The 27085-nt window shown below is 39.2% G+C and overlaps 1 protein-coding gene across 1 annotated transcript in view; it reads left to right on the plus strand.

Annotated features, from left to right (window-relative positions):
- The window catches only part of STK31 (serine/threonine kinase 31), a 75692-nt gene that overhangs the window by 34566 nt on the left and 14041 nt on the right, over positions 1–27085 (plus strand). The window contains exons 13-21 of the mRNA XM_026706409.2: positions 5622–5738; positions 9725–9844; positions 10136–10267; positions 12560–12661; positions 14077–14157; positions 16947–17069; positions 19644–19769; positions 19977–20063; positions 21237–21386. Of these exons, the coding sequence (XP_026562194.1) occupies positions 5622–5738; positions 9725–9844; positions 10136–10267; positions 12560–12661; positions 14077–14157; positions 16947–17069; positions 19644–19769; positions 19977–20063; positions 21237–21386 (1038 nt within the window). The remainder of the gene's footprint in view (positions 1–5621; positions 5739–9724; positions 9845–10135; positions 10268–12559; positions 12662–14076; positions 14158–16946; positions 17070–19643; positions 19770–19976; positions 20064–21236; positions 21387–27085) is intronic.

Genomic DNA, 27085 nt, shown 5'->3' on the forward strand with positions numbered 1-27085 from the left:
AAAAGGATATGCACACGGAAAACAGTTTATGAGAACAGTTATGAATAAATATACAGCCACACAGAGTTGAACAAGTTGTGTTAATGTTTCCTTGAAGAAATAGCACAGTCCAATAAACAGTCCATGTCATACACGTTTTAACAGTCCAGATATATCCAGTTATAAAGTCTTCTTACTGGTTTCATGTCTTTTACAGCAGACCAAATATCAAACCATAATACAACAGATAATCTTCGATATCAACAGAATATCAAAATAAACAGGGTTAGTCAGTATTGGTCCATAGTCAGTCAGCATCAGTATAAAGAGAGATCAGTGAAAAAGAGAAAAAGCAAGAGAAACCATGATCTGTAACTCCCTGTTATGGCAACTTGTAGCATAATTAACCAACCAGAGCACAGCATAATACATTACAGTATTTTTCCTTAAAGCTACAAACATATTTGTAGTTTATATATTGTTAACCCAACTATGTTATTTACATATACGTAACAGGGATGACTGTGGCTTGTGACCATAGGTTAGGCAAGGAGCTGGTCCTGAAAGATTTTTCAAATTTTATGCTTCAAGGTTTGGTTATTACAGTGGATAGCTTTTTTAAGAAGTAGGCACATATTCCATCCAGACCAATAGATAGAGATGGTTTTAGGTTGCGTAGTGCTTTTTCAGCTTTGTCTTCTGTAAAATTGAAATGTATTAGATCATTGTAGTTGCCTGTGGTTCGACTAGGAAATACTGGGCATGATCCATTGCTGTTTACAAATACTGAGCCAAAGAATGTGTTAAAGAGTTTGGCTTTAATGGTGTCGTCGTTGCAGTCTTTACCATTAGTTTTTTTCAGAGGTGGGATGGACCTTGAGTCTTTTAGTTTGTTGTTTACAAAATTGTAAAAAGCACGGGTGGAATTGGTGCATAGAAGGTTTTCCTCTTGTTTAATGTAATAGTTGGTGCATTCAGTCTTTATCTGGTGGCATACATTTTTGTATCAGCTTTTGAAGTTGGCAACGTGACCAGATTTGTTTTTCCACCAAAGTGTTCTCCATTGTGGTGGAGATAGCATTCAGGATTGGGTGATTAGTCTCTGCCTGTGATTGGACTGAGTCTGTCAAAATTTTGATGACACTCCCTCTACTGCTAGGGACCTCCCCAGAAATTGACTCAGTCAACTTACCTGTTGGACAATGTGTTAATTTCTTCTCCTAGCAAATTTAACAAATCCTTTCAAATTGATTGGAAAAATAGGAATAAAAACACCAATCCTGAATTCTATTGCAAGCCGAAACCAGTCTACCACTTCGACAGCTGTCAAACTGCAGCATGGCCGGAGCTTTGTCCCAGTCATTGGACTTCGGATTGGCTGAGGGCCGATCTACAAGGTACTAAGGTTCTAGTTGTGCAGGAGTTTGAATACCATCCTCACCTCCTTTCTGCACTTTGGCTTGGGTGGCTCCCAATGGCTTCAGCCATTGGAGATGCTGAGATTAAGCGCGGTAGCCTTTAAAGGGGCAGAAGACCTGCAGAGAAGAGTACAGGTAGTGAGAGTAGGTTTAGGAAAGTGAAAGACTGCAGCGTGATCAGGGTGACTTCCACAGCCACATCTTTCTTCAACAGGGCCTCTCTCATCTAGGATTGTTGGAGTCAGAGATGAAGAATCACAAAAGGCTAGCCGCGATGTAAGGAGAATAAAGTGGGTGGCTCGACAGCCGTCACGCCCTCTAAACCCAGCAGTCGTAGAACAGATGGCTTCATTTTACTCTGCCATTTTACTCTGCCATTCCGCCTAGCCTCTGCCCCCAGGTCCTTCGCAAAGGTCCTGGCAGCACTGGTTGCACACCTGAGAACCATCCTGGTGTGCCTCCGGTGCTACCTCGACGATACCCTCATCCAATCTTCCTTGACCCAGATGGCTCAGAAAGATCTAGAAATGACAATCTGTTTTTCAGGAATAAAGATTTCCAATAAATTTTCAGAAAAGTCATCTGATACCAACAACTCGACTGCTCCATTTAGGAGCAGTGATAGACACCAGGCTGTGAGAAGTCTATCTTTCCCAGGAGCAACAGAACAGTATCAAGTCCTTAGTCACCCAAATCAGAACAGAACGCCTTGTTCCATTGGCAGTTCTCTCTCAGCTCCTGGGAAAGATGGTCTTGAGCATAGCCATTGTTCCTTGGGCCTGATCACACCTAACAACTCTGCAATGGTTCCTGCTACCATTCTAGAATGCAGGGGGTCAGCAATTCCACTTCCAAGGTCAGGGTTCCATTAGAAACAGTCAGGTCCCTCAGGTGGTAGGTGTCCCCAGCAATAGCCAGGGGAACATTGTTCAAGGAGGCCAGCCCTCTGACCCTGACCTCATGCCAGCCTGTTCGAATAGGGAGCCCATCTCCAGCAACAGTTGGCTCAAGGACAATGGTCTCAGGCAGACTTTAAGCACAACATCAATTGGCCGGAGCTCTGAGTGTTCCATCTTGCTCTTAGTCATTTCAAAGCCATGGTAGAAGGGCAACACTTATTAATCTTGACAGACAATGTGGCCACAAAAGCACATGTCAACCACCAAGAGGGCACCCATTCGAGGTCTCATGTGTGAGGTGGAGCAACTATTTCCCTGGGCAGAGGCTCACCTGAGTTTCATCAAGGCGGAGCACATCTCAGGTGTGCCAAATGTGCAGGCAGACTTTCTCAGCCGGAGCACGGTGGATCACTCCAAGTGGCAGCTGCACCCAGACATTTTCCAGGAACTGTGTGAGAGGTTCGGCTGCCCGGTCCTGGACTTATTCTCCACCCCAACGAATTCGCCACTGCCCAAATACTTCACGAGGTTTTCGGCTCCAGGAGCGGAGGGATTTGACTGGCCCAAGGGCCTGTTGTATGCATTGTCTCCTCTCCCCATCATACTGGGAATGATCAGGAAACTTCTCGTGGAGCAGGCAGAGATTTTGCTCATTGCACCCCATTGGCCCAGACTGCCGTGGCATGCAGACTATGTCAGTCTCTCTGTGTCCCAGCCCTAGAGAATCCCTCGAGACAGGGTCTCTCTCAGCCAGGGGGTCTTGGTCCATCTGGAGCCTCAGTGGTTCCAACTGACCGCCTGGCACTTGAGGATCCTGATCAGGGACAACTTTTCAAGAAAGGTGATACAGACGATACAGGCTTCCAGGAGGCTTTCCACCAACAGAATTTATAATTCTACTTGGAAGGCATTCTGCAGTTGGTATGCTAAGTCAGGTCTGGACCCCACATCAGTTTCCATCCCTCAGATCCTGGATTTTTTGCAAGAGGATCTAGATAAGGGGTTAGCCCCTAACACCATCCGAAGACAGGGTGCGGCCTTGTCTTCAGTATTGACTTATGGGACTTGGACTCCATAGCACACCATCTGGTAGTGTGCTCCTTTTTAAGGAGGGTGATTAATTTAAAGCCACCTGTACACAGGTATCTGTGGGACTTATCTAAGTCACCCTCCTTAAAAAGGAGCACACTACCAGATGGTGTGCTATGGAGTCCAAGTCCCATAAGTCAATATTGAAGACAAGGCCGCACCCTGTCTTCGGATGGTGTTAGGGGCTAACCCCTTATCTAGATCCTCTTGCAAAAAAAAAGTTTTACACGCCCTTACCTTGCCACCTTTTGAACCTCTCAGGTCTACGAATCTGCGTTTTCTGTCTTTTAAGGTCACCTTTTTAGTTGCCATCACAACGGCCAGGCGAATATCAGAACTGGCTGCTCTCTCCATAAGAGAGGAACTCTGTACCTTCCACGCAGACAGCGTGGTTTTATGTCTGGATCCCTCATTCGTCCCTAAGATCAACTCCTGTTTCGACCGGGCTCAGGAGATAGTGTTGCCAAACTTCTGTCCAGGTCCCTCTCATCTGCTGGAACAGAGATGGCACACTCTGGACGTAAGGAGGGCTCTACTCAGGTACATAAAATGGACTTTGCCTCACTGTAAATCTGAATCGCTGTTTATCTCGTTCCAACCATCTTCTCTAGGTTCAAAGGTCACTTCATCGACCATAGGCAGTTGGATAAGGACATGTAATGCAAAGATCTATGAGACACTGTCCCTTCCGGTCCCCAGATGGTTAACCACCCATTCTACCCGAAGCTCTGCAACCACAGCTGCATGGGTGACACAGGCCTCGATTGAAGAGATCTGCAGGGCGGTGACATGGTCTTCTTCATCTCCCTTTGTGTGCCATTATAAGTTGGACATTTTTACCATAGCTGAGGCTGCCTTTCGGAGGCAGGTGCTTCAGCGAGTGCATGTAGCTAGGGGGACTCAGGACCACAATCCCCGCCCTTAGGGACCTCAGGCTTTGGTATGTCCCATCCGTGGATTCTCCAATCGACATGCTGGAGAAAGAGTGTTGCCTTACCTGAATGCTTCTCAGCACTGTGATGGAGAATCCACTCCCTCCCTGGGAGGCAATCAGGTCCCTCGTCCAGCAGAGGAGGAGCAAAAGAGCCAACGCCACCAAAGAGTTCTTCAGATGACCGCGCCTTCATCGTGAACTGGGGAAAATGACAATTGACAAGGGGTGTGGCAAAAGATTAAGGTCTCAGTCTGGGTTTAGGCATGTATCAACCCATCCGTGGATTCTCCATCGCCATGCTGAGAAGAAGCATTCTGGTAAGACAATGCTCTTATTTCATTAAAAGGCAGTAAAATGTAGAAAAGTAACCTACTTCTTTTTTGCTTTGTGTACTGCAGCTGAATCCAAATGAGATAATTGTTGCTTTTGCAAAAAATATTACAATAGAAGATACAAAATGGAATATTTCATTATATAAAATAGCAATTAGTATTTGAACAGAGAATTGTTGGTCAAAAATAAAATTTTTGCTACAGTGGTCTTCAGGAGAAAATTAGTATTATGATTTAATTTACAATGACGACTGGACTGAATTCATGTCTTGCTGGGGAATAATATTCAGCTCTGATTAAAATTTGAAATGGAATCACTTCAATTGATGAAATAAAAGAATAGTGTTTTCAATGGATTTGTTCTAAAAAAAATTGAGGTGTTTCAAATTCTGTTCCATTGGCTTGGAAGCATGATGCAAACATGCCGCATGCCCTATTACACCAAGGAGAAAGCAAGATCCAGTTCTCCGAGGCAGATCAGTTTCCTTGAGTGTCTTGCCAATTGAGCTTTAGCTTATTTTTTCAAGTACTAGATAGCAAAACAAAATGAATACTTGTTCCAATTTGTCATTAAGAGTGAATAAGTGTGGCACAACTATAATGTAGCACTTCTGGAAGTTTTTCTGGTCTGTGTTGAAAGGGGATTTTCCTTAGTTGTTAAAAAAAAAATTAAGGTGATGCACAGATCAATCAACTGAACACCATCAATTTGAGTGTTGACAAGGTGCATTGGAGTGTGATGGCTTTATTTGCAAGTCAATGTTGTCAGTAATTTTTGGGAGATTTGGCTATTTATTCTTTTGCTTTCTTGCTTAAAAAGATAGATTGCTCAAGGCAGAATGGAACCCAGTCTAACACTGCAGTTTTCTCATTCGCTATTAACTGTTTGAGTAATCTTTCTGAAATTACTTTGCAGATTAATAGTACTGTAGATAACAACTTTTTGTTTGTGTCTCTTTTTCCTGTCAAGATTTTTGACATAGAATCAGCAATATTAATGAAATCCAAGGATGTAGCATTCAATGTAGATGAAGTTCTTAAGAATGTCGAACATGATATTTCACAAGAATATGACATGTTTCTAACCGTAAGCTACATTACTATATTTTTCCTTTCGCATAAAAGTTTCAAAAGTGCTTTGTTTCAAAAGGCAACAGGACTGGTTTTTCCTTGAGGAAGAACAAAATGTTTAGTTTCTCAACCAAGAAACATCATCAATTGTGATGGAGGAAAGGAGAGGTATGGAAGGATAGGTTCTGACTGGATGTTGGTGGGGAGGATGTAAAGACACTAATAAAGGAGAATATTGTAGCTCAGGCTTGACGAGAGGTCCTTGGTGCTGTTTGAGCTTGCCTGTTTTCTTGCAGATATTTCATTACCCAAACTAGGAAACATCATCTGTGCTAGCACTGATGATGTTTGTTTGTTAATTTTGTGTGTCAAGCATGCATGAGAAAGCAAGTATAAGTATGAACATAACATATATACATATAAGTATAAACAGGTATAATTATATACATAATAAATGAGTATGAATAAATAGATGGGAACAGGACAGGGATGTAGGCACGCTTTTGCGCTTACGCATGCTCCCTTACAGACTACTTAGGAATGGAGTGAGGTCCATGGTAAACAGTTTAAGGTTAAAGTTTTGGGGGTTTGTGGATGTAATAACAGTCAGATAGTGAGTTCCAGGCATTGACCATTCTGTCACTGAAATCATATTTTCTGTAATCGGGTTTGGAACGATTTACTTTGAGTTTATATCTATTGTTGGTCCATGTATTATTGCAGTTGAAACTGAAGTAGTCATTGGCAGATAGAACATTGTAGCAGACAATTTTGTTTACTAAGCTTAGTCCAGACTGTAGGCGGCATAGTTCTAAGTTGTCCAGGTCCAAAATTTCAAGCCTGGTAGCATAAGGTATTCTATTGTGAGCAGAGGAATGGAGTATTCTTCCCGTGAAATACCTCTGGACTCACTCAATTGTATTAATGTCTGTTATATAGTGTGGATTCCAGGCAGATGAGCTGTATTCGAGAATTGGTCTGACAAAGGTTTTGTATGCCCGGGTTTGCAGTACAGTGTTACTGGAGAAGAAGCTTTGCAAAATTAGATTAACAACTCTTAATGCTTTTTTGGCAATTTGTTACAATGAGCTCTAGGGCTTAGATCTTTTGAAATGAGTACTCCTAGGTCCTTGACAGAGTGAGGGTCATCTACAAGGTCGTATCAGCCCAGTTTGTATTTAGTGTTCTGATTTTTGTTGCTAATGTGTAAGACAGAGCATTTGTTGATTGAGATTTGAAGTTGCCAATTGTTCAACCATTCTGACACATAGTCAAGGTCGCTTTGTAGAGTAGCCGTACTGTCAGTGGTGTTAAATAGTTTTACGTCATCAGCGAAGAGGACTCAGTTGCTTATAATATGATCGCAAAGGTCATTTATATAGCTTAGAAAGAAAGTGAGTCCTAGAAGGCTGCTTTGGGGGACATGGCTGTTAAGTGGTGCAAGGTTTGATAGAGCACTCCTTATTTTGACTACTTGTTTCCTGTTTGACAGGAATGTAGCTATCCATTTGTGCAGTAATCCAGAAATGTTGTAAGAGCGTAGTTTTAACAGTAGTTTGTCATGTACTATTGAATCAAAGGCTTTGCAGAAGTCTATGTAAATTGCATCTATTGCTTTACTGGTTGAGTTGTGTAGTCCAAATGTTACTACAGTGTAGGAGTTATAGATTAGAAGACAAATTTTTCCTGAAACCAAACTGTTTGTTAGAGAGTAGGATATTTGTCTCTTAGTGGAAGGTAATGGATTGGTTGATGATTGATTTCATGACTTTGCAGGTGACACAACATAATGAGATTGTTCTGTAATTTTCAACTAGGCTGGGGTCTCCCTTTTTGAAGATAGGAATAACTGTGTCAGCTTTGGAAGCCATATTCCATGCTGCCACATAGCCTGAGAAAGTGGGAGGGGGGTTATTTCAATTAAGTAGCTCTAAGTAGACAAAATAAAATTCTGTTGTTAGTTTAAGGTCATTTAGTATGGCACAGGATGAAATAAGGATCTTACTTTTGGATGGATCATTATTGGGCCATGTGACGTGATGACGACCAAGGGGAGATGGATTTGTAGGTTGGGAATTGTGGAAAGCTCGAAAACTTTTAGATTCGGGATTCCACAGATGTGCCAGCTGCTCTTCTAATAAAGGTACTTTTGAGATATGTTTGTCTCAGAGTTACTGATTGGAATGGAGATTTGCTGGAACACTGCAAACTGTGGCTAAGGACCATAGGTTGGGCAAAGAGCTGGTTCTAAAAGATACCTCATAGATTGTATTTAGTGGTTTGGCTAAGGCAGTGGAAAGCTTTTTCAAGTAGAAGGCACATAATTCATCAGGGCCAATTTATGTTGCAGAGTGCCTTTTCAACATTATCTTCTGTAAAATCAATATGTAGAAGATCGTTGCAATTAGTTATGGTTCGATTAGGAAATGTGGGGCATGAGCCATTGCTGTTGACAAGGACTGAACTGAAGAACGTGTTGAAAATATTGGCCTTAACGGCTTCATCATTATAATCTTTCCTGTTAGGCCCTTTTAGGGGTGGTTTTCGAGTCTAAGTTTGGTATTTATGAAATTATAGAAGGTGCAGGTGAATTTTGTGTGTAACAGTTTTTGCTCAGTTTACTAACAGTTTGTTTGCAGTAGTAATTGGTACATTCTGCCTTTATCTGACGGCATAGTGTTTTGTAGCAGCTTTTAAAGTTACTTAGATGTTTTTAGATATTACTTAGTTTGGGTAATAAAACATCTGCAAAAAAACAAGCAAGCTCAGAGAGCATGGAAGGATGGAAGAATGGTGTGTGCGTGTTTGTGGAGGCAACAAATATAATCCTCCCCACCCACCCCATCCAGTCATAATCTATCCATCCCAACTATTGTTTGATAATTGTCAAGATTGTGGCTGCTCCTCATCTTGTTTTCCAAGGTTATTCTCATAGTGTATTGCCATAGCAGTCTGCCACATTGTTTACTATTTCCCAATCATGGAATGAATACTGTATATCATGAGGCACTACACAGGAGTTTTGCAGTGATTCAGTTTTGAAGAGTACAAAGCCATTGTTGATAACTCTTCAAAGAAGCTGTATTTCCTCTTGGATTCATTTGGTTATTGTCTACAGCTGCAGCACAATCTCAGAAAAAATACATAAAATTTAAGAAGATGCTGACAACTATAACTGGCGAACAACTATAACTAAACCACCCTTTCATTCTCAAACCTAGATTTCCAGGTAGCTGGAATAAGAGTTGTGCTGAATATTGATAGCACCTTTTAATGTAATAAGATTTTTGGAATACTTTCATTACCTTTACGTGGATTAAAAACTTGTATAAACCCCAGGTCTTTTTATGCAAAGCAAGTTGCTGTTAGTTTCTTGAAAAAGATTCCAACTTGCTTCTCCATTTTTCTTCAAATTTGCAGAAAGGAGCCAGGAATTTCTCACCTGTATTTAAAAATATGTGCATTGCATCTTTTAGTGAAAGTTTCCTTCCAAGACATCTACTAAACATTAAATCATGAATTAACTCCATTGTAAGAATATATTATGGTGCTTGTAGTAACATATTAAAACCATAAAGCTAACCATAGCAGTAAAAAAATAGCATAGCATACAGGTAGTCCTTGCTTAACAACTATTTCTTTAGTGACTGAAGTTTCAATAGTGCTGAATCAATAGTATATACCACTGTTCTTGAAATTAGAGACATTGCAGCCTCCTTGCAATCAAAATTTCTCTTTTAGTCTGATTCTGTTGCAAAGGTGTGTCTTCTTTATAGAGCTCATCTTCAGCCTTGTAACCTGCTTGATCAAGAAGTATGGATATAAATTGTGTAGAAGATTATGTTTCTGTTATTTGTATTTGTGAGAGTTCTTAAAAATGGTGTACTTTCTACTTCAAACAAAAATTGATATTTTTCCATTTAGAATGCAATTCATATTTTAAAAACCAACAAATGTTGCAATTTTGTTATAGATATTTAATGGTACTCTAATTTCTTTCAGGAGCTAGATGAAAAAGACAAAAAAATAATCTTAAATATGTATAGTATGATTATGAGGAAGATCCTTCAAGAACAAGATCTCATAAATAAAGTGAATCAAAAATATCTTGAAAGTTGTGAGGTTAGTTGTCTACCTGCTTCTCTGTCATATCCTAAAATGTAGAAAGTTACTAACAGCTTTTTAAAAGATACTTATGCATCTTTTTCAATAACTTCAGTAGGAAAAAAACATTTAATGAGTAATGTATATATAATAGTACAACCCAACCTTTATGTTTGATTTAAAAATGTGATCTGAAAATGTTAACACATTGTAATGCAATTTGTGTATAAGGAATAATATTCCTAAAAGTATAGGAGCTTTTTCCATTTAAAGAAACCTTTTCTCATTAATAGTGTGTTTCTTTTTCAGTTCAGAAACCAGATTGTGAAGTGGCTAGATGTAACTCCTAATATTGATGATTTGTTACTGATAAAGAAGAGAGTGAAAAACATAAAGGCTCAGTTGAGGTGGAAATTAGTAGAAAAAAACAACTTGGAAGAAGTATGGCAGTGCTATTTTGATGTTTCAATATTATTCTATTTCTTATTTTCCATAAGAAATGGTGGGTGGACATAGAAAATGTTGCTTTCTAGCTTGGGAAAAATGTTGTTATGGACATAATTTATTCATGTAAATCCAAATGAAAGCCTAAAGGGATTTATATTAGAACAAAATTGAAAAGAAACAAAAATGGCAGATTCCTGAACAATTTAATTTGCACATAGTGTTTCACATTGCTAATACTCCTCATTCTTGATTATTGTAATTTGAGAAAGTACACAATTTCTACACCTATTATTGATTATGCAGTTAAAAACAACAGATACTCCATTTGTTTTGTATCAGGTTATCATAATTCCAAAACGGATACATTAAACAGTATGAGATTGGAAAGCTGTAAAATGTTGATTGTACAGTTAATGTAGAATTGGGATGAAAGAGTTTTGAGGAGCATACAGGCATTAAGAAGCATGAAAGGAAATGCTGAATAAGAAAAAAAAACCCACTCAGAACTATATAAATACCCAGAGAAAATTTTAGTTAGAGGGAATTATCACCCTCTAGGATTAATCCAAATGTCTGTTTCATTGAGCATCCAAGTTCTTATAATGACACATCTGACAAATTAATCAGAGTCATGTGACGGTAACAAAAACTTGTCAGAGTGTGCACAATGTGACTAGGTGAGACAACCCAGGAGCAAATACCCCTCTTATAATATAGACTCTTAAAGAGGTATCGGCCCCCAAAATCTTATTCCAGCATTATATAATTTTAGCATCATTACAATATTATAGCAGCTGGTCAGCTACTAAATCATCATTACCCTGACACTTTTGTCTTTTCTTGAAAATCTCCAGCTATAGAGCACCCACAATTTGGAGGTGCAAGCTGTCCCATTGATTGTTTTTATTGTCAGGAAATTTCTCTGATTTGGATCTCTCTTTAACAAGCTTCCACCCATTGTGCTGCTCTAGGTGTTTAGAGAATAAATCAACCCTTCTCTTGATTAGCCCTTAAGTACTGGAAGATAACAATCAATTCATCCCATCATTTCTCTTAAGTAGGCTAGATGTATCTACTTCTCTTAAGTGTTCATCACACAGTTCAGTTGCCAGGCTTCTTATCATGTTCGTTGCTCTTCTCTACACATTTTCTAAGATAGCAGCATCTTTTTTGCATAGTGATAACCAGAATTTGATGCAGTATTCCAAGTGTGGCTTCACTAGTGCACTAGTGATAGCATCGTGTCTTGTGATCATGATGATGCAGCTTTGTTGATGCATTGGCTTTTTGTAGCTGACTAAAACTCTTTCATTGGATAGTGTCTGGTAGTCATATGAATGGAAGGTACTGTGGAGGCCATGAAGGTAAGAAATCATTCCACCTATGGCTGGAATGGTTGCCAAGCCATTATTGAAAAACCTGATGATGGAGCATCTATAATTCCAGGATAAGGTTTTTCCACTGCTTAATAGCTGTTATTTGTAAACCACTCAGAAAGTGTTGAAAGTACTGTGAAGCAATATCTAACTCTTGCTAATATTATAGTTAGGACATTTTTCCTGATTTGAGTTTGGATCCTCTAGTGGGTTCTCAGGTACTGAGGAGAATAAATCTATAAACTTGTAGACTGCCGAGTCTACAATTCCCAAACTTGTGTCTGGGATGCTTAAATTTGGACTTAACTACTTAATAAAGGCGACTGCTAAATATTATCGCGGCCTAACAGCACTGTGATTATTAGTGTCCTTAGAGACTCAAAAATTAAGTTTTTAAAAAAACAGTAAACCAAGAAAGTTTGAGGAATCTCTGTTCTAAGTCTTTTTCTAAGTCCTCATTGCTCTTCTTTGTACTCTTTTGAGTTCCATGTTGTCCTCCTTAAATTGTGGTGAGCATACTGGACAGAATATGTCTAGATGCAGCATATAATAGAATGGCTTTGTTTTGATGAATAAAAATGTTTCTTAATCCTTTTCAACAGGTGGTTATGAGAGATGTATCATATTAATTCTTATTTGGCTATGAAATTAAATTTATGTTGCTTCTGATATTACCTTTTGTCTTCAATACGTAAACAAAAAAACCTGAAAGAAATTGGTATTAATTTGATCAGACAAAAAAGAAAGCACATTTGATATGATGACTAGAATTTAATGTAATTTCAAATACAAGAACAGGGAATGGGAAGGTGAAGAGAAAAAATAAGTAGTATACTAAATTTATGGTGGGTATATTACCTGGTAAAAATAAGACTAATCTTTTGAAGTAGTAATTTTTAAATTTCTGCAGTCTGATAATTACAGCAAGTCTGAAATGGTGAAAATAAGCGAAGAAATCAGTGTTCTGCAGAATAATATGTTTCAAGAAATATATAACGAACAAGAAGAATATGTAAGTATTCATATTAGCATCTTTACAACAAGTCATTTTCTGGTCTGAAATTCATTTTAAGTAATACTGTATATGGTGTAATGTCTATGAAATTAAGAGATGTCAGAGTTCCCACATTTCAAGCAATATTGTGGTCTTCTGTGTCTTAATAAACTAAAGTCTAGTAGAGCCAAATTATACATATTTTTCATATTTATAAATGAATATGGATAAAGTGGGAAAATTGTATTTTTGTTCATGTTCCTCCTAAATATATTTCCAGGAAGGAAAACTTGAATATCTCAGTCAATATTTTTGATTGACATTTTATTTATTTACATAAAGAATTTATGAGGTTGCCCACTTCATCGTAGACAACTAAGAATAAAGAAAAAACAAAATAAAAATAGAAGAAAATAAGTAATTTCCTCAATTATAATTAACGTTTGATGCAAATAATAGTTTAATGTGAAATAATTTTTAAATTTATGCAATTAGTCTGATGATTGCAGTGCTTTTAAAATGGCAAAACAAATACAATGCTACTGAGGCTGCAAACAAGGTTCAGATAAAATGCACCCCAAAGTACACATATTGGGCTCAGCTAACATCCTGGCCCTAATGCCTTTGAGAAGAGTCAAGTCTTCAGGCATTCCAAGAGCCTACCAAGTCAGGACCATCTGAATCTCAGAGAGAGGCTGTTCCATAATACAGATTAGAAAATTGTGCTCTGGTTCACACCCAGAATATTTGGCATTTTTAAGTGTTCTATTATATGGAACTACAAAATAGCAACAGATGGAAAGTAGATGTATTTTAGAGAAGTTAGTTGAGGATCAGTACTTGTGCCCCCTTTTCTCTGAAAAACCGCTTAATTTGGGGAACAAAGTTAGTGATGGGTACTACCACACATACACAAGGATTTTCTCCCTCCCTCCCTCTCCTCCTCTCTCTCTCTTTTGAGAATCGGAGTTTGTTGCTACATTTGGTATCAGTTACCATCAAGAAGAATCTGATGGTTCTCCATCTTACAATTATGTTGTAAACACAATTAAAATAGAATTTATACTTTGGCTTTGTTTTTAAGATTACAGACAAGGATGGTTGTGCAATTATCCATACTTTGAATTCTCATTCCATGTTTAGTTAAAATAGCTACAAACAATTAGAGATGCTGTTTTAGCAAAGAATGGAGACACAAGTGGAGCTATGATGATGCCATTTGTTTGGGACAAAGAGATTCTACTAACACCAAATAGTTAAATATTCTGCACTGAAGTTGGAGGATAAAGAAAGACTTTTAATTATCCATTAATATTTACTTGCTCATTGCAGATTCACCAATGTGATACTACTGAATAAACATGCTTCCAACATATTACTGGATATTGTTTTAATATTGTGATTGTTACTGAAGACTTTTTTTTCTAACTTAGGAAAAGCTTATTCATCTAGTTCAAAATGTTTTCCCTGAGCTGCCATTCCTTCATCCTGAAGCAGGAATTTTGAAGTATATGGTGAGTTTTATATTTTCTTTACAAAGCTAAGATTAATCGATATACAGCTGCGTGAAAAAGTTCTGCACGCTTTCAGTTTTAAGCTGTATTTACATGTTTAATCAATTTTTCACTCATAGAAACTACTCAAAATTAGTACTTTAATGAAAATTTCTGTAGTCGGATTGAGATGCATAATTTTTATTAATATAACCAAAGTCTTTTTAAGATTTTGAGTGAGTTTATGTGCTAAAACAAACACAACTTGCATTTTCGAGAATGTTAGGATCGAAAGTAGCCAATCAGTAGCGAGCTTTGGCTGACCAATCAAAATGCACAGAGGCTAAATCTGTGAGCCAATCAACGTTGTTATACTCTCTGGCTATAAATAGGCATGAAAAGTATCGAGAAATTTAATTTAGCTCTGATTGCGGGCAAGGTTGAAGGCCTTTGTTTTCATCAGTACGGAGCAGCAGCATTGCATCATTGTGCTTCCTAAAGAGGGTTACTCCTGTACAGAAATAGCCAAGAGAATTAAATGCCATCGCATCACAGTGAGCAGAGTGGTTGAAAAATCAAATAATGGTTCAGCTGATGATAGGTTCTGCTCTGAAAGACCAAGAAAGTGTACAAAACAGCAAGATCGGGCTCTGCAACGCATTTCAATGGCTGACAGGAAGCTTACCTCACCTCAGATTTCAAGAATTTGGGGTGAAACATGTGATGTAAAAATGTGCACAAGCACAGTGCATCGCAGACTGCTTGCCAGAGAGCTCAAAGGCTGCAGGGCTCGAAGTAAACCTTTGCTCACAGATGGTCACCGCTTGTCGATGTGCGTGGGCCAAGAAGTATGCCAAATGGACCAATGAACAGTGGGCAAACATCATATTCAGTGACGAGCAATTTCTACTTGACTGGGAATCAGTGCAATAAGCATGTCAGAAGATTTCCAGATGAAGAATTTAGGTCATACTGCCTGAATCTATCTGAAGCATCCATTGCACGTGATGATCTGGGGCTGTATCGCTGCTTCTGGTATTGGTCGGATACAAATTGTGCAGGGAATCATGAATTTGAAGCAGTATGTTGAAATCCTGGAAAAGACCATGCTTCAGTTCAGCAACTTGTAGGGAAGGACTTTTACTTCCAGGATGAAACACTCCTTGTCATCGAGCCAAGTCCGTCCAGCAGTGAATGAAGAAGGATGGTGTTCAATTCGTGGATTGGCCAGCTCAGAGTCTGGATTTGAACCCAATTGAGAACTTGTGGGCTAAGATTGGTTACGAAATAAGCAAGAAGCATCTGAAGATCAAGCAGGAGCTGACTGAATCCTTTATTGCAGTCTGGCACCACACTGTCACCAAAGATCACGTGCAAAGGCTTATAAAGTCTATGCCGAAGCAATGCCATCTAGTGATAAGCAATAAGGGCTGGCCAATTTTGTTAGATAGTCAATGGGGAAAAATGATAGAGTAGAACTGGAAGATGGGAAAATATGGAGCAGACACATAGACCAACTCCGGGGACGATTGGAGCGGAATCTGAATGACCAGAAAACCTCAGAAACAGAAACGCAACATAGAGAGGTAAGACCAACCCTAACAACTACAAATACTGAAAACACAAGCCTCCCCACTCTAGGGTGGGACTCAAACTCAAGTACACCGCAGGATAATTTAGCTGAAGAGGGGAACATCCAGCAAAGGAACTCAGAGCCCTCTGTTCCATTGGAGCCAGCCCCACCCCTAAAAAAACCTTGAGGCTGGCTCTGGTGTGACAACAGACCCAACTAGTCAGGTTGCCACCACTGTGGGGGGGGGGGTGAACTGTGAAGGTCCACTCGCACTCACAGGAGTCCCTCCTACTTACGTGATTGTCTCTGAGTGAGAGCTGATCGGATGAATGCTTCTTCCAAGAGGGGAGGGGTGTTTAGTCAATGGGGAAAAGTCAGTGATGTCAGACTTCCCCCATTGGTTCATTTTCCAGGCAGGAAAATGAACAGCCATCAGTGGCTGAAATTGTGGACAGAAGCCTGTAAAAAGAACAGCAGGCACACCGGGTGGCAGTCTTTTGTTCAAAGCTAAATAAAGAAATCCTTTCCTTCTACCGTTGCCCTGCCTCTTCAATCTAGCCCATATCTAATAAACTTCATATTAGTAACCATGTTTGGTTACCTAAATGGTCCTTTTCAGGCCACAAACAAAACCCTAGCATCAGCCTTAGTAATTGTAACATGTATGCTACTGGGTATGCATCAGTTAATGTTTTCATAGTCGTCATAAGCATGCATTGCAGGTATGCAAGAAAATTCACAATTCCCATCAAAACAGTACCAAATTGCAAAAAGCTTATGCTTTTCACTTAAAAACCACCAGTATTTATTTAAATATAACAATATTTGCATAGCAGTTAACATAAAATACCATAAAATCAATGGCCTATCTAAAAAAATGTCATAAACTGTAAACTGTGCAGGACTTTTTCACACAGCTGTATCTCTGAGAAAAGCAATTTGAGTATTGGATGTGCATTAGCAATCCTAAAACAAAAGCAATGGGCTGAAAAGTTGATCGAGCAATCTGAAACAAAGAGGGAAACAAAGAGCTGGCTTTACTTTTTACAAGAATTGCTATTGTGTGTTTCAGAGGCAGGACTATAAAAGACTCTTTGTCTTATAATCAACCTGTTATACTAGGCCTTCTGAGTAAATTGAACGACACAAAGCTTTTACCACCATAAGTGGGATGCGCACAAATATTACGTACATGATCCAAAACTGATAATAAGCTGTTTTAATTTGTATTCTCCAGAAATCAGGAAGTTTGATTGTCAGTTTAGAACATAATCTCTTAAATGCTGAGCCAGTGAAGGAACTGAGCATAAAACATCCTATAATGTGCTCCACAGTTCAAGAACAAAAGTTTCTCCTGAAGGTATGCTTTTTGAATGATTAGCTTGGGTTTTTCCCCTCCATACTTACTGGTAATAAAAGACAAGTTTAGGCAGACTTAGGAAATATTAAAATAGCTGGGTTTATTTTGGAGCTTGAAAGTACATGTATATAGTAGATACAAAAAGTCTATAAACCGAGATGTAAAAAACAATCAGACCAAGATAATCACTTCAGAATTTTTTCAATCACTAATATAACATATAAGCTGTACAATTCAATTGAAAAACAAATCTTTTAGGGGGAAAGTAATAATAAAAAACATACAATAACATGGTTGCATAAATGTGTGTGCCCTTAAACTAATACTTTGCTGAAGTACCTTTTGATTTTATGATAACATTCATCTTTTGGGGCGGGGGGTGGGGGTTAGGGTGGCATGGCACGTCTTGTCCTGGGAATCTTTATGCACTTTTCCTTGTAAAAATGCTCCAAATCTATCAGATTGCAAGTAAGCCCTCTCCAACTCACCGCACAGATTTTTAATTGGATTTTAGTATGAACTCTGGCTGGTGAAACCATTCTCTTTTTGATTTGGATCATTGTTGTGTTGAAAGGTGAAACTCCTCTTCATCTTCAACATTTTAGCAGCGGCCTAAAAATATTGTGCCAAAATGGGCTGATATTTGAAACTGTTTATTCCCTTTGCTTTGACTAAAGCCCCAGTCCTAGCCGAAAAAAAGCTGCCCCAAAGCATAGTGCTGCTACCACTATGCTTCACTGTGGTTATGGTGTATTTCTGGTGATAAGTAGTGTTGTTTTTGCATCAAACATTTTTGGGAACTGTGATGAAAAAGTTCAGCCTTGATCTCATTAGACCATAACACATTTTCCCACATGCTTTTGTCAGACTTGTGTAGGTTTTTGCAAAATGAACTTGGGCTTGTATATTCTTCTTTGCAAGAAATGGCTTTTGTATTTCCATCCTACACAACACTACATAAAGAATATGGGAGATTGTTGTCACACGTAATACACAATGAGTACTTGTCAGAAATCCCTGTAGCTTCCTTAATATTGCTGTAGGCCTTATGGCAGCTTTTTGGATAGTATTCTTCTTGTTTTTCCATCAATTTTGAAAGGACATCCATTTCTTGGTAATGGATGGTGCCATTTTTTTCCACTTGTTGATGACTTCCCTGTATTCCATGGTATTGAAAGCTTTGAAAAATTTCTTGTATCTTTTTCTTGACTGATGCCTTCCAACGGATTTCTTTGATGCTTTTTAAGCTCTTGGCAGACAATGGCTTTTGCTGCAAGAGGCAACTGAGTAAATTCAGAAAAATCCCACTAGAACAGCTGAACTTTATGCAGATTTGATTAGAGTCGCTTGACTAATTTTTCACAGTTTGAGTGTGATTGGTTAAAATGGCCACATCCCTAGAGTATATGCACTTATGCAGCCAAATTATTCTAGTTTTGCATTGTTGTTTTTCCCCAAAAAGGTTTCACTTTGTTTTTCATTTGAGTTCTACAGCTCATGTTACAAGTAGTCCTTGACTTACAACCGTTCACTTAGTGACCTTTTGAAGTTACAGCAGCACTGAAAAAAGTGACTTGTGACCATTTTTTCATACTTATTTCTATGATCATGTGATCAAAATTCAGATGCTTGGCAACTGACTCATATTTATGACAGTCGCAGTGTCCCCAGGATCACATGATCCCTTTTGCAACCTCCTTAAAAGCAAAGTCAACGGGGGAGCCAGATTCACTTAACAGATATGTTGTTAATTTAACCACTGCAGTGATTCACTAAACACTGTGGCAAAAAAGTTTCTTAAATGAGCAAAAATTCATTTAACGAATGTCTCACTTTGCAAGATAAATTTTGGGCTCACTTGTGGTTGTAAGTCAAGGACTATCTGTATATTTAAGATGAAAAAATTCTGAAGTGATTTATCTTGGTCTGAGTTTTACATATCAAAAACCTGGCATTTAAATGGGTGTGAATATTTTTTTTTAATACACTGTAGTTTCAAGTTCGTTTGATAGTTAATGGAATTTTGCCCTTTGAATATGGAGAAATCAGGAATTTCAATCCATTTTTCAGAGACCATGCTGGCTGAGATTTCTGACAACCATGCCATTTAAAAAAGCTAATTATTATGGCAACTTGAAATAGTGGCAAGGCTTATTCCTAGTTCTAGGTGTGTCCATATTAGCAGTCACCATTCCTGTTTATTGACTTGACAGGAATTCAGGAACATTTGAAAGGTGATATGCATCCTAATCTTGGTGAAAAGCTGCTTAGGATAGAGAAAATGATATATGTCTTTGAATAACTTCCTAGAAATTACACATTTGTTTATATAGATTATAGACTACAATTGTTGCCAAATGTAAGTCCTTCCTTATTCTTATCTGTTCTAATTGTCATTGTTCTGAAAGTTCATTTGGACTACAGTATATGCTTTTATTCACAAGAATAAAGATTCCATTTATTAATTCAGAAAATAGAAACATTTGGCAAAAACGGTTCCTTTTTTCGTATTTTGGGAAATAGTTAAATAATCTCATGAAACAGATTTTTACTCGCCTGAATTTACCTTTTCAGGGATATATTGCAGATACGAATACTGAAACTCAAATAATAGAAAGAGCAGTAAAGTATCATCAAGTTTGGAAAGAATTAAAGGAGGAATCTTGTTTAATGCAACCAGTGTTCCTGTTTTTATGCAAGGTAAGTTGTTCATTGAAGTGTATTTTTCTTTGTGACTTCTGCGTAAAAAGTTCAAAGATCTCATAATAGGAAGTACTTTCCTTGCTTTAAGATAAAGACTCCTTAAATTTATATAGATGATATAAAAACACAAATAGGAAAGTTTTTCAGTGGCATGATATTTGATGGTTTCTGTTCCTGCACATAATATTTTTGTTTTTATTTAAGTCTGAACCTATAATGTATCTAATGATTCCATACTATGCTGGAGCAAACCTGGGCACACTGCAGATGACTGCACCTTTAATCGTACAAGTAAGTAATCTGGTAGTATGAAAGGAAATCGTCCTCTTGAATTTCTGAATCATTAGCAAATTAAATTTAATGTAGAACATCTTCAATTTCTTTGTGTGAATGGACACATTGGTAACTTTAGAAATATATTTAAGAGGCTCCTATATTGATTAATTGATTATTAATACTATACTCATTAATTGGCTGTTGAATATGGAATATTCAGAGAGTTTTCTCCATTATTTCTCTTGGTCTCTGAAAATGTGTGTGTGTGTTGGGTATATTCAGTATCATACTTTGTTTTCAGTGTTCTTTACAAGCTGCCTTTTTTTCTTCCATGACTGATATTCCACGTAGCATCAACCTTGTGAACTATATCTTTACTGAATTTGCTGGCTGGCTTGCTCTTTACCCCTAGCCCAATGCTTATCCCAAATAGCATTTTTTTCTACTTCAGTTCTAGATAACTGAGCATCAAATAGTAAATGCCAGCTCCCATCAGCCCCACCTGCTATTTTTCCCCTAAGGCTGATTTGTGCCTATGTAGGGTGTCCCAGCCCTACTGAAACAGTCTGACCAAGAAAAAGGAAGAAGTTAGAGCAATTCCCTTTTGACCTCCTTAGTAGCTGAGTGAAAATGTACTGTACACCTGTTAGTTAACTGTAGGAGATAGAAGCCATATTGGTTCCATATTGTCATATTGTAGAATCCATATTTAATTTTACGTTTTTGCTATAAAATTGATCCTAGTTAGCACTTTCGGTCATCTTCATTGTTTTCTACTGTTGCTTTCCAGAGAATAAAAAAAATGTCAGAAATGCTATACTTAGAACTCCCATCTTATGCCTTGTTATTTAGCAGGATGGGTGATCTCCTTCCCCAGTAGAATGATGGAAGAATAAAAGGAAGGATTCTGTTTTATGGCCTCTAGTATAGTTTAAACAGTTATTAGTTTTTAAATATTTAAAATATTTTCCACCTTTGAAATCTGAATTGATTAATTGTCCTAGGCTACCGAAGAAAGCCCAGGAAAATTAATCCTGTATAGGAAACTATAAATTGGTTTGATACAAGTTTTGAAAATAGTTTTCTCTCTTGTTTTTTCATTGGATATGTAATAAGCATTTTTGAAATCCTTCTGGGAATATTTTGGCACTGGTCTCATAGGACATTTTTTGCAATCACTTTAACTAGGAAACATTAAAAGTAATGAAAGGAGTGGCACGTGGTCTATGTGTACTACACAAAGCTGATATAATTCATGGATCGTTGCATAAAAACAATGTATTTGCATTGAACCGAGAACAGGGAATTGTTGGAGATTTTGATTTCACCAAATCTGAGGTAAAAATATTTTCTTATAAATAAATAGTATTGCAAAATGTAAATTAATAGCACAAACACTAACATTTTTGAGGATGTGTAAAATCCAAGGAATTTGAGGAATTACTCAGTATTTTGATAATGGCATGTTGTTTTTATTTGTTACAAACTATAACAGAAGAATAAATTCATCAGTGACAATATGATAGGGCCTTCCAAAAAAGTACCGGGGGGGGACATGCAATTTTAATCTTTAGCATAATCATATTCCATAAGGAGGGAACCATCAACAAGAAAGCCCTATTTTTTGGTCTGAGCAGATGTATTTCTGTAAGGGATGGGATCTGTAATATACCTTGCCTTCTTGCCCTAGAGAGCTGGATAGATATAAATGTGGAGAGGTTGTCTTTCAAATAAACTGGCCCCTAGCCATGTAAGGCTTTAAAAGTGATAACCAGCATTTTAAATTGCACCTGGAAGCAAATTGACAATCAGTGCAGTTCTCCCAAAAGAGGTAATACATGCAAATCTAACTTTGTGCAAAACTTTGCAAGCCATTGCAGTTTGAACCAATTGAAGCTTCCAGATATTCTTCAAGAGTAGTCCCATTTAGAACTCATTATAAGAGTCCAAACAAGAGTTGACAGGATATGGGTGACTGAGCAGGACACATTGATTCAGTAATAGGCATTACAAGCATATAACTCACAGTTGTGGAAAGACCCTTGTCATCTTGTTTATCAACTGCTCCTCAAGCTGGAGTTGCAAGTCCATGACAATCCCCAAATGCAACTTCACCCATGGTGTCAACGTTCCAACTAACAAACTCCAAACCAACAAATTGGGAGACAAACATTTTCTCAAAGTTCCATTTCATTAGAGTTGTCATATTGGAACATCTGGTAAAACCCGAATCTGAGAGTTCCAGGTTTTCCCTCCCCCCCAAAATAAAAGATCTATCCCCTACACCCACCAGTCCATCACATGGTTCAACCAAACTATATCCCAATTGGAGACATACCTCCAGACACTCCTCTCCAGGTGCGGGGTAACATGTCCTTGACTTTCTGTAAAAGAATGTTATTGAGTCTGATCTTCCACCTCTCCATGAAATTCCTAGGCACTAAATGTGGCTGAGGAGAAAATCATCCTGGAACAAAACAAAAAAACAACAATCGGGTTAATCTTACAATCAATCAACTAAGTTAACCACTTCTCCCCCCTCCAGAGGACCCTTTGGCTTGTCTGTGAATTTGTCATGAAATTGTTTTACCAACGTATCTTCTTTACATCCCAACTCTTTACCCAGGTAGCTTCAGATGTTCTATATACTGTAACCTGCCTCTACATAACCTAGAATCCACAATATTTTTCACCTCATAATGGGTTTCCCCTTGTATTTAACTGGCTTGGGGGGAGCAGCTGTCTGAGGTTTCAACCTTGAACTGACAGCTGGCTTTAACAAACTACTGTGTGAGACAGGGTGTACGTTCCCTAATATTTGAGGGAACCTAAATTGGATAGTTATCAGATTTATCACATTCACTATGGGGAAAGGTTCTAGAAATTTTCGTCCTAATTTTTTTTATTAGGTAGCCTTAATCTAAGGTTTTTGGTTGACAGGTAAACTTGGTCTCCCACCCGGAAGGGAGGCTGGGGAGATCTATCAGCCTACTTTTTATACTCCTCAGCTGCTTCTGCTAGAGCTTTCTTCATACTCTCCCAACCCTTTTTTTAGTGAATCCATCCATTCTGTTAAAGACATGGAGGAGAGTGGCTCTATGGGCAATTCTGGCATGGGAACAAATTCCATGCCACCTGTGATTTGAAAAGGAGTCAATCCTGTGCTACTGTACACCACATTGTTATAAGCCACTTCTGCAAACAATAATAAGTCCTCCCAGTTCTCTTGCTGGTAATCCACATAACATCTGAGATATTGTTCCACCATAAAGTTCAAATGTTCCACAGCTCCGTTTGTAGCCAGATGAAAAGCAGAGCTAAGTCCTTGGGATATTCCAATAGATCTCAGGAATTCTCTCCAGAACTTTGCAGTGAATTGGACGCCTCTGATATTATTCGCTGTGGCATTCCGTGAAACCGGTATATTTGCTTCACAAACATCTTAGCTAGTTTTTTAGCTGACTTGCTTAGAGAATAAATTAATCACAGTCCAAATTACTGTATTACCTCCATTTCTTGGAGTTCAACTATAATATCCATGGCAATTTCCTCCCAGGGTGTAGTGGGTTTGGCCACTTGTTGGAGGAGCCCAGGTGGTTTCCCTGGCCTCATTTTCATTGTAGCACAAATAGAACAACTTTTGACATAGTCTTCAACATTGGATTTCATTTTTGAAATATCTCCTGGCTAGATGGAGGGTTTTTAAAATTCAAAGTAGCCACCTAGTCGAGAGTTGTGACTTGGGCACAGTACCAAAAGCCTCAAGTTGTTGAGCATGTAAAGTTTGTATCCTTTCAATTCCAATCCATCCCTTAAGGTTAGATCCTCTTGGTTTTCCAAGAACCATGAGTCAGTCAAAAGCACCGCTTTTAGGTCTGCGGTCAGTTTGTCCTCAGAGGGTCGGCTTGAAATTTAGCTTGGGCCCTAGTGGCTTGGGCTGTGATTTGTGTTTCTGAAATCATTGCATGGACAGCTTCTCAGTGGCTGTCATATTGGGGTTTTCTTGACAGCGCATTCGCCAGTCAGTTCTTCCTACCTGGGATGTATTTTACGTTGAAATTAAAACATTTAAAATATTGAGCCCAGCGAACTTGTTTAGGGGAAAGCTTCCAGAGTCTCTTCAGGGCTTTGAGATTTTTGTAATCAGTCCATATCTTGAATGGCTTCTTAGCCCCTTCTAAGAGGTGCCTCTAGGAAAGGAGAACCCATCAGACTACAAAGACTTCCTTTTCCCACACAGCCCACCTTTGCTTTGTCTCTGTTAGCTTTTTAGATGCATACGTACAAGGCAGCAGCTGGCCTTGGGGGTTCTTTTGGAGAAGTACAGTGGCTACAGCCACATTGCTGGTATCTGCTTGAACAATAAATGGCCTGTCAGGGTCTGGATGCTGGAGAACAGACTCTTCCACGAAGAGGCATTTTAAATTCTCGAACACTTTTTGACAGTCTATTGTCCAAGCTAGTGGCTGCGTTGGTTTTGGCTTCATGGGAGGGGCTCCAATTTTTAGCAACTTTGTCAAAGGAAGGGCTACTTCCGTGAAGCCTTGTTGTTCCTAACAGAATTATCTGTAAAAGTTGATAAAACCTAGGCAGCTTTGGAGTTGCTTGTGAGTGTGAGGAGTCCAACACCACTCTTGCTTTCCTTGGATTCATCTCAGTCCACTCATTTGATTTTCGGTAGCCCAGGTAGTCTAAGGAGGTCTTATGGAACTTGCATTTTGAGAGCTTTGCATAGTTTTGTGGCTAGATGTTTTTTCAGGACTTACCGCACTAGTTTGACATGTTCCTCTAGTGTCTCACTGAATATAAGAATGTCATCTAGATAAACTAGGACCCCATTATATAAATGTCCATGCAGTACTTCATTGATTAATTGCATAAAGACTGCTAGGGCTCCCTGGAGCCAAAAAGGCATAAGTTGGAATTGAAAACCTCCTAACGGACAATTAAAAGCCGTTTTTCATTCGTCCCCCTCCCGAATGCGCATTCTGTAATATGCTCCCTGTAGGTCCAGCTTTATAAATATCTTACCCTTCGATAGATTATTCAATAAGTCTTTTATGAAGGGAAGTGGTCGGTATTTTGCACATACAGCATTTATCCTGCAAAAATCAACATACAGCCTCATCCCCCCATCTTTTTCTTAAACAGTTCTCTACTTTAGATTTTGTGAGGTCGATAAAGCCTCTGGCTAAGTTGGTGTCAATGTACTTCCTCAACTCAGTCATTTCCGCTGGTGTCATGGAGTACATTTTCGGCTTTGGTAACTTGGCTACCGGCTCGATTTCAATGGCACAATCAGTTTGTCGTTGAGATGGAGGGATATTGCATTCCTCCTCACTAAAAATGCAGGCTAAGTCTCTGTATTCCTTAGGGGTTGAGCGGTCGCCTGGCAATGACTCTACGGTGGCGGTGGACACTTCTTATGTTTGGGGGCTAATTGGTGGCTGGCCAATCAGGAGGGATAGGAGGCAGTGGGCCAATGCCTATTATGATCTTCCTGTAATCATCTTTCCATTTGATTGTAGGGGCCCATTTATCAAGCCAGGCATTCAGTCATTTTGGGCGGTACAACAAACCATATGAGTTCCTGTTGCTTCCTCATTTAGAGCCTGACAAATTGTATGACTTGGGTGGCGGGGCTGCACCAATTAATGTCCCATCCACTTGCTCGAAACGAATTGGGTGCGTTAAGGGCCTTGTCTTTATCCCCAACTGTTCAACAATGGGGAACTCAATTAGGCACCTGTGCAGCTGTGTCTATCACTGCTTCTAATTCCCTCTGCACCCCAGTCTCTGGTACTATCAATTTGAATTTTACTGCAGAAGGGCGGATGACTCCACTCACCATTGGGTCGTTCTCTCCATTGGCAGTCCCTGGAGGAGCTTCTTGGCTGGAGGTTCCTCACCTTCATCTATGGAAAGCCTTGCCGAGTGAATCTGCTTTAATCTGTTGTCTTCCTTGGGGCTCTTTTTCCCCTAGTCGCCACAGTTAACCAAGGTTGAGGGACAGGTACAGGGGCTAGGCATTAGGAAGCCTGGTGACCCAATTGACCTTAGCGGTAGCATTTGATGGTACTGGTCTGCGGGGCAGGTGGCGGCTTGGGAGGCTTTGCTGGGGTTGGTTGGCCCAGAGGTCTTCTCACTTGTTTCTCTGGTGTTGGCTTTTGATGCAGATTTATCTCTTGGTCCATTGTTACAGCCATGGTATACCAGTCTTGCAGCCAGTTAGGTACTTCTCAAATACTACGTGCTTTTCTGATTTCTTGGTTGATGGATTCTTTAAAATAGTGAAGGAGGATTTGTTTAGGCCAGTGTCTGAGTTTTCCGGCCACTCTTCTGAACTCCCAGACAAACTCTTTAATGGGGCAATTCCTTTGTTTCATCTTTATTATAGCCTCATTCTCATTCCTGCGGTCCGTGTCTTCAAATCTGGCTTGAAGCAGTTGGACGAATCTGTCAGCATCGTCTAGTTCAGCAGCCATTTCATCATATAGCTGAGCTATCCAGGCAGCAGCATCACCTTCTTTCATTCCTTCAGCAATTGCCGATATTAGGTCATGGTCCAACTGGTAGTGGTCTCCATACTGGTCGATGTATGCCCAAACTTGATTGAGGAAATATGCCAGCTTTCCTGGGGTTCCATCAAAATTCTGAATCTCAGTGGCTGCACTGTGGCAGAAGGGACTGGCAGCTCAGTTGGAGGTATTGATAGAGCAGCCGGTGGGGCAGGGATCTGTTGCTGCATCGCAACTGGCTGCTGGGCTGGAGTGGTAGCTGGGCCAGATCTTGTTGCGGGGCAGGAACCGGTGGTACAAACAGTGCAGTCGTCCACTGGTATTGCATCCACCTGTGGCAGGGATACAAGCCCTATCCAGAGAGAATACACTCAGCAGGGGGCAGCATAAAAAACAGCTGGCAAGGAGGGGGTGGCCAGACGCGGTAGTACTTCAATTGCGGGCAGTAGCCGCTGTCTCTCTCTCACAGGCTGGGCTGGGTATATTGGCTCAGTTCTCTGTGGCCAAATAGAAGGATGC

The sequence above is a fragment of the Pseudonaja textilis genome, chromosome Z (assembly GCF_049901715.1).
Source record: "Pseudonaja textilis isolate UNSWEBS1 chromosome Z, rPseTex1.2, whole genome shotgun sequence".
NCBI lineage: Eukaryota > Metazoa > Chordata > Lepidosauria > Squamata > Elapidae > Pseudonaja > Pseudonaja textilis.